We start from the raw sequence: 8,444 nt of genomic DNA on the forward strand, positions 1-8,444 counted from the left end.
TGAAGTCAGTGGCATCGAAAGATGTCATCAATTTCGTGAAGGAGCATGTCATTCATAGGTTCGGGATTCCCCAGACTATCACGACCGATGGAGGTTCGGTTTTTATTTCTCGCGAGTTTAGAAAGTTCTGTGAGGACATGGGAATTAAGCTGATCCGATCGTCTCCATACTATGCTCAAGCAAATGGGCAGGCTGAAGCGTCTAACAAGAGCCTTATCAAGCTGATTAAGAGGAAAATCGACGAGCACCCTAGACGTTGGCACGAGGTATTGTCAGAGGCTTTGTGGGCTTATCGCATGTCATGTCATGGAGCGATAAAAACCTCGCCATACCATCTGGTCTATGGACAAGAAGCCGTGTTGCCCTGGGAAATCACGGCTGGCTCGAGACGGATTACGTTTCAGAATGATTTAACAACTGAAGAATATGCAGCCCTGATGAGTGATAGCATTGAGGATGTCACGGAACTTAGACTGTGGTCGCTTGAGAAGATTAAAGAGAACAAAGCCAAGGTAGCTCGCGCGTACAATAAGAAGGTGAGACCAAAAGAGTTCCACGTTGGTGATCTGGTATGGGAAGCTGTGTTACCGTTGGGGACTAAGGATAAAGTGTATGGTAAATGGTCTCCAAATTGGCACGGGCCGTACAGAGTCGACCAAGTTTTAAAGGGTAACGCATACATGCTCGAGGAGCTGAGCGGCGTGAAGTTCCCAGTGGCTGTCAATGGCCAGCATCTCAAGAAGTATTTCCCAAGTATGTGGGATGATGGGCAGTAAAATATGGGGGCCGATGCATGAAATCGGCCAGTAATTTTTTTTTGCAAATTTTGCAAAGTACAGCCGATGCACAGACATCGACTTTAGAATAAAAAAGCCGATGCGCAGCCATCGACTCTAGAGGAACAAACTGTTACAAGCAAGGGTCACAGATTACCGTTTGGATTTGGGTAATTGAATTTGGCCTTATTGGCGTTTGACGGTGAAAAATCGATATATTACTATCGGTTCTTGGTATATGCACTTACTTGGACAATCGGAGAAATCGAATTGGGAAATATTCTTTATTGATAAGAGGATTTTTTACAAGGAAGAGTCGATTGCTCTCAAAAGGATGATCTGCTACCTAAATTGCTACTACTAGTCCTATGCTAGTAGCCCCTAGCCTAGGGGCCGTCGCTGCCCTCGTCGTCGTCGTCTGTGCCGCTGTCGGCGCTGCTGCCGGTGACCTCCTCGTCGCTGCTGAAGCCCTTGGCAGGAGCTTCGTCTTCATCTTCATCATCGTCGTCGTCATCGTCTTCTGACCCGGCGCGGAGGCGTTTCGCCGGCGGGTACTCGTCGGAGGAGGTGTCCTCCTCCGTTTCCTCGTCTTCCTTGTCGGAGGAGAGGCCCGCATCCCAAGAGAAGGCGTCGTCGTCGCTTGCCTCCTCCAAAGCCCCGTCCGCGAGGAAGTGGAGGTCCTCCTCCCCGTCGGTCAAGGAATCATCGTCCTCGGACTCGACGGAGAAGTCCCAGTCCCTCTCATCCCACCACTCCGGGCGCGGGCCTCGTACGCCCTTATCGGGTCATACTCCGGCATCGGCTCGCTGGAGGAGGAGGACTGGAAAGAGAGACCGGAGGAGGAAGAGGAGGAGGAGTCCATGGTGGGAGGAGGGTTTTCGAGTGCTACAGAGGAGCAGAGGATGAGGAGGCGATGAGGAAGCGAACTGCTCGATGCGGTTAAATAAAGGGGGTATAGTGGAGATGATTCAATGCTTGAGCAGTTTTCGAGGATGCGGTGCCAAAACTGTCAATCGTGCAGAAGTTGAGAAGACAAGGCATCATGATGGAAAGACACTGAAGCGGTTCTGCTCTGCAACGCGTGACCCGACGAAGAAAAAACAGAGTGGTTTTGGAATTATTATTGCCAAAACCAGGGGGCATGTGTTATCACCAGATTTTGGCCAAATCAGAAGATGGGCCGTAATTGAGATGGGCTTGGAGGATACGTACACGAAGTGTCTCTGAATCGGCCTTGTGCGAGAATTTGGGCTAGATTGCCCGTGTATCTGTACATTATGGTAGATTGCATCTTAGTTTAGAATTAAGAGATAGAGTTTAGCTCGTACACGACTAGGTTTATTCCTGAATTAGAAAGTCCACGGACTATAAATATGTACCTAGGGTTATTGAGAAAGAGGACGATCACGTTCACGATAAACCAATCCAGGCGCATCGCCACCCCTTGTTTCGAGAGCGTCATCTTGCGATCTAGGCAGTATCTGTTTATTCGTTGCTGGTGTTGCTCGTGCTGAAGCCTTTTTGATGACGAGCAACACCCTTATCGTAGATGTTTTGGGGCTGACGTCGATGCTTTAATGTTATGCTTGTTTAGCTACGCTGTCCCTCAATATCTAGCTGCCCTTACACCTATCTCGGGTGTAAGGGCAGCATCTTGCTTAATCTTTATTTAGTAGATCCGATCTGTTATAGTTATTCCTTGTTCTCCAAGGATTAGTTTGATATCCGCATGGTTAGGCCTTGCAAACGGGTTGAACGATCCGGTAGTGCGTAAGGTGTAGTTGGCTGACCCTAGAAGGGATTGTTCCGGGAATCGACTTCATGTTGGTTTTTAGGCCTCTTTTGGGACTAGCTTTCCATCATCTTTCGTATCTGCTAGGCTCAACTACGTGTAGGATGTTCCGGTCATGCGGTGAAAACCCTAAACCGTTGTAGATTGGTTTAACTTTGCATTGATAAAGCAGGGTCCCCATGTCATTGTAAATCCAACGTGAATCATGGGGCAATCGGCTCTTTGAGCCGATTCACAGGACAACCTAAGAGCCGATCGGGGCTCGTATTTAATGTTTACGTGTTTGCCATGCAGGAAACTAATTGAAGCAATCCATCACCTTCCTGACCAGGTATAGGTCAGGTGGCACGCCCTTGCAACCGCCAGGACGTGTGCCGGAGCATTGCGGGCCGTCGCCCGAGGGACCAGGGCCCACCAGCAGTCCTGGGAGCCTCCCGGCTCTTCGTGTTGCTCGTCGCTGCTCGCCGGTGGGTTTTGGCAGGTAACACCATGCCGCCCACTCTTTACTAGTGAGATCTCTTCTAAAACCTATCTTTAAAGGAACTTCAAGGAAAGTGAAGATTGGTTAAAGTCAAATTTACCGACAAAGCACACAAAAAAAAATTATGGTCAGTTGAGGCTACCAATAACTCCTTGATAGTCCTGCCATTTCACATGTGCACAATATTGGTTTCTAATTAGTCTTGAAGTAGACAACGGATTGTGCCGTGTTTTGCTAAATATTATCGCATCGAAGCAAACTCAAGGTTTTGGTCCTACAACATGAATGTACACACAATAATGGTGGAACTGGGTCCTCTCACGTTGAGAAAGTAAGTGAGAGCCCTAATAGGATAGTGTAACAAAACCTTTAAGAAGGTTAGAGTGTACTGTAGCAGATGTTGTGTATTATGTGACATAGCTAATTATTTTAGGTAATTAATGTATAAACTATATAAACAAAATTTGTTATGTCATAATTTTGGTTGGCAGGTAAAATTAATTAAACCACAAATTGAAACTACGCAGAATAATTTGAATCATATTAGAGCTAAATCATATGTCTTTGAGAAAGGAAAGTCAGAGTAATTTACAATCTCTAACTTGCTTTAGTAAGTTATATGAGCAGGCTCCAATAATGACCTCTGAACCATTTGTAAACTTTGATCAGATATTTACAAAAAACATCAACATCTACAATATAAAATTTATTGTATTATAATTATGATAAAAATATTTTTTCATATTATATGTATTTGATATTATGAAAGTTAATATATTTTTTATAATTTCGGTCGAGTATTGTAAAGTTTGATTTTAACTAACTTTACAATATTTGAGATTGAGGTGTATAAGCCGCTTGTTAATTACTCTTCTGGGAGAGGGAACACAGAAAGCACAATATTTTGTCGCACGTATTGTTGGTGTTCTAGTTTATTACGGTGGGTTGGTTTGTGATCTGAACGCGCTCTGCTTCAGTAATCTGTGATGAACGGTTGATCAGTCCGAGTAAATTAAGCATGGGTAGTTTCTGCCCGTGGCTAAGCATTCACGGATGGTTAAGTAGTGTGCTTTACTTGACCGCAACCACTAGGTCTCGGTAAATTCAGACGCAGGAGCGGACGTGCGACGCCACGAAAGCTACTTTAAAAAAAAAGCATCAGTGACGTACGGCACGAGCTGAGGCGCTCTTCATCAAGCCACTATAAAAACACCAGATGTGTGCAATAGCCCATCACAACTCAAAACACAAAGCACAGCTCACTGTCTCTCAGTAGCCTCTCTACACTCTTTCCTGTTCTAGCTAGGCAAGCTCCGGTAATTTATCCCAGGCCAGCCATGAAAAGCCGATCTCTCACCCCCTTCTTGTTCGCTGGCTCCCTCGTCGTGGCTTTCCTCGCGACGTGCCAGGCCGGCAGCATAGCCGTCTACTGGGGCCAGAACGACGGCGAGGCGTCACTGGCCGAGACGTGCGCGTCTGGAAACTACGAGTTTGTCATCCTTGCTTTCCTTCCCAAGTTCGGCAAGGGCCAGACGCCGGAGCTAAACCTTGCCAGCCACTGCGACCCCTCGTCAGGTGGCTGCAGAAGCCAGAGCAAAGATATCCAGTCGTGCCAGCGCAGCGGCGTCAAGGTCCTGCTCTCCATCGGCGGCGGCGACGGGAGCTACGGCCTCTCGTCCCCTGGCGACGCCAGTCAGGTCGCCATGTACCTATGGAACAACTACCTGGGCGGCACGTCTTCCTCTCGCCCTTTGGGCGACGCCGTACTCGACGGCATCGACTTCGACATCGAGCTCGGCAGCGCCAAGTTCTGGAACAATCTCGCAACGGACCTGAAGAAGTTGGGCAAGAACGGTGGCACGACGGTGCTGCTGAGCGCTGCGCCGCAGTGCCCATTCCCCGACGAGTGGGACGGCGGCGCGATCAACACGGGGCTGTTCGACTTCGTGTGGGTGCAATTCTACAACAATGAGGAGTGCCAGTTTAGCGCTGGTCGGAGTGCATTCCTTAACGCATGGAAGAAGTGGGAGTCGGTGCCGGCGGGGAAGATCTTCCTTGGACTACCGGCTTCCAAAGATGCTGCAGGGACGGGGTTCGTGCCCGCCCGCGAGCTCACCTCGCGTGTTCTGCCGCTGATCAAGGGCTCTCCCAAGTACGGTGGCGTCATGCTGTGGTCCAAGTTCTACGACGACCGCACGGGTTACAGCGACGCCATCAAGAGCCAAGTGTGATTCTCTGCAATTTTCGTCCCGACGATGTGTTGCATGTGTGTATTTGTTTGGTGGTCTTCTCAGCCTCGTGGTTTTGTTTCTGTGTGTGTATTCTTTGTCCTTGTCACGAGTTATATCACTGGAGGTGTCAGGTGTGAGTCCAGTGTAGATGGCAGTGGTGTCAACTTATGTTTCGTAGACACGCATATGCCTGTATGGATGTATCAGCATTTCAACATAATAAAAATCACGCGACAGTTTTTACGCATATGCCTCCAAGTCATGGATCTGCAATCCACCATGGCGCCGTGGTCCTTTAGTCAGAAGATGACACTCTATTTTGTGAGAAAATGTTCCTTCTCCGTTATCACTTTGCGAATAAAACCTAGATATTTATTTCAAGATTAAACTAGCTTAATGTTAATTATTTGTGATTTTCATGGACTTACGTTGTACAATGAATAAAATTTATCCTTATGTAACTTTATGGCGTCGCGTCCCTCCACTATGAAGCTGGCCGACGCGTTCCTTGGCTCCGACGATGGCCGCTGTGTTCCACCGCCATGAGGCCGGCCGACCAGATCTTGCCCGCGGCCGCCGCTTATGCTGCCACGAGGAAAATTACATGGCGGTGGAGAGTAGGGATATGTCGCGGCGTGACCAGGTGCGGCAAGAGGACGCTGCTTTTCCCGCTTGATGTTGCCACGTTAAATGACGGTGGAATAGCACCGCCGGGCCTGGGCATGTCAGAGGACGGCGGAGCCTCGGCATCCCTTTTCTTTAATATAGATACACTCTTTGCCGAGTGTTGTTTAAAAACACTTGGCAAATCCAACAGGCTACGTGGCAGCACAATAAGGCACACAGTCTTTGCCATTTGTCTGAACTCAGCAAAGGCGTTGCGCCTTAACAGTATCCAAACATGCGTCTTCTTTTGTCCATCGTGTGTTCGACAAAAATTACATGGCGAAGCCTTTGCCAAGCACCCGCAAAAAACAATCGGTAAAGAGTCTATGCCGAGGCAATCTTTATCGACCAGCCTGCGCCGAGTGTAACACTTGGCAAAAAAAAATTGCCTTTGCCGTGCATGTTTGGTACACAAGCAAGATGTGAATGTAATTCTGGAAGTGTAGGTTTTGGTGTAAATGCCTAAGACTTTTCCTAGGCTAAACTTGTTCTAGAACTTCTTCTCTATTGATGAAAATGGCAAATCATTTGCCTTGTTTCAAAATAAATATGTGATTTTTCTTGAGAGAAAAAGATGTGAATGTTGAAGCGAGAGAATATGACTTATGAAGATTTCTGTCTACCTGTTAAAATATTGAAGACTCTATTGTTTGTTGTCTGTCTTGTATTTGCAATCCATTACAGATTTGTATTTATATAATGGTACATCTTAGTAAAACTGAGGAAATACTATTTCCCTGCCAACTTTACAAAAAAATCATAGAGAAAAGGAAGTTCAGAGTGTTGTAATAATTGTTTATCGAGTGGAACAAATTGTTCTATTGTCTCAGTTTATTGATAAAAAAAAGTAGCCAACTTTATCTTTTTTATCATAAGCACTAAAAGAATTGAAGTGCAACATAAAATGTAGTATTGGTTCTACGAGTTTTAAAACATTAAATCTGGAGGTCAATGCTAGAGCCATGGTTATCAGCATGGTGGATTAGGAAAATCCACTTATTTAACAACAAAACCAGTTATTTGTATAAAAAAATTGCACACGTTTACAATTACCATCTTGTTTTTCAAAATTCGGTTGTGAATCGATGTTGTTGAAACCTCAAATTTTAAATTTCTGTAGGTACTGATGCTACAAACATTTTTTTCGTGTGAGTAACACTCCACCTTATGAAGTATGAAGCATTGATCACATCTCCAAATAACATATTCCAGTGGCGTTCACTTTTCGCTAAATAATTTCAGTGCGGTCGTTCGTATTCAAACTACATAATTTTCACTATATATAATGTATGAAAGTGCCAATTATGTCCTTTATGTTATCAACATTGTCCTATAATTTAACAGTTGCTAGTGCAGTGCAGCACTGGACAAGTGGACATCATCCAATATATAGTTTTTGTCAAGTTGGGAATCGGGATGAGCACACAGGGTAATCCAATTTAGTCGGCTGATTAAGTGATTATCCATTCCTCACCGCAGTGGCATTACAAAAAAAAAAGGTCAATCAGTTCTCCAGGGACATCTCTTAAAGTTGTTAATCGTCGGATTCGGCCGTAAAGTTTGGAGGATTTTGGCCTACCCTGCGAACAGCTCGAAGATGTCCGAGTCACATGGCTTTGTTTGTTCGTCGAATAGATTTTTATTTTCTAGATACTTGTTGTGCCTGAATCGTTGAACCGACAGCGAAAGGTCACGGGAGATAAGCTCTAGTGCAGTAGTGCTAATATGAAAAAGGATGTGATAATATAAGCAGATCCTACAACAACGAAGGCAAAATGTATAGGGTGTATGAAAAATGGGATTGATTGAATTTTCCAACTACCCATTCCATGAGTACAATTCAGGGCCACAACCTAATCGTTGGAACTTTAAATGTCTTGTGACTTATGCGTGACATTTCACAACCGACAGAGACTAGAAGATTAATTTCCTTTTTATTTCCACGGTATCATCCGTGATATGGGACCTCTGCAGTCTGTGCATATCAGCAAACGGTTGCTAGTCTGCGTTTGTTCAAAAACAAGTTTAGTTGCCGAGAGCCGCCTCTCGGAATAACAAATTAGGCCAGCCACACTTGCACATGCGGCGGCATTACCGCCCAAGCATCGCGCTCTCACGCACCCGAAGGTTTCAGCAAATCGAAGCAAATTTGGAGGAGAAACTGGTGAGGAAGGAGTCTTCCCTTTGCATCTGGGCAGATGGGCGCGCGATCAACGGAAGCTAGTCTGAAAAACAAGGACGAGTTCAGGTCAACCGCTGCCGACTGTGCCCAGCTTGCACTCCGCCAACGCCCTGATTGCGAGGACAATTAAGTCGCAGTCGCAGATGCTAACACCACTCATTCTCATATCTTCATCCAGACGTGCCCGGTCAACTTGTGACGGCGGGGAGCAGAGCAGACCGGCCTAACGAACGATGAGCCGTTGAACGAAGCTGCGTCGCTGCTGCTCTGGCGCCTCGATCGCTGGATGATTCATCAGCTATATATACACCAAGAA

The 8,444-nt window shown here is 46.1% G+C and overlaps 1 protein-coding gene across 1 annotated transcript; it reads left to right on the plus strand.

Annotated features, from left to right (window-relative positions):
* Nucleotides 1–4,386: 4,386 nt before the first annotated feature.
* LOC124666308 (acidic endochitinase-like) lies at nt 4,387–5,344 on the plus strand. The gene has a single exon (XM_047203652.1). The coding sequence runs from the start codon at nt 4,387–4,389 to the stop codon at nt 5,278–5,280; it is 894 nt and encodes a 297-aa protein (XP_047059608.1). The 3' UTR covers nt 5,281–5,344.
* Nucleotides 5,345–8,444: the final 3,100 nt, after the last annotated feature.

This window comes from Lolium rigidum, chromosome 6 (assembly GCF_022539505.1).
Source record: "Lolium rigidum isolate FL_2022 chromosome 6, APGP_CSIRO_Lrig_0.1, whole genome shotgun sequence".
NCBI lineage: Eukaryota > Viridiplantae > Streptophyta > Magnoliopsida > Poales > Poaceae > Lolium > Lolium rigidum.

Excerpts from the sequence above, each read along its gene's own strand:
- LOC124666308 (XM_047203652.1), top strand. The coding sequence starts at position 4,387 with ATGAAAAGCCGATCTCTCACCCCCTTCTTGTTCGCTGGCTCCCTCGTC.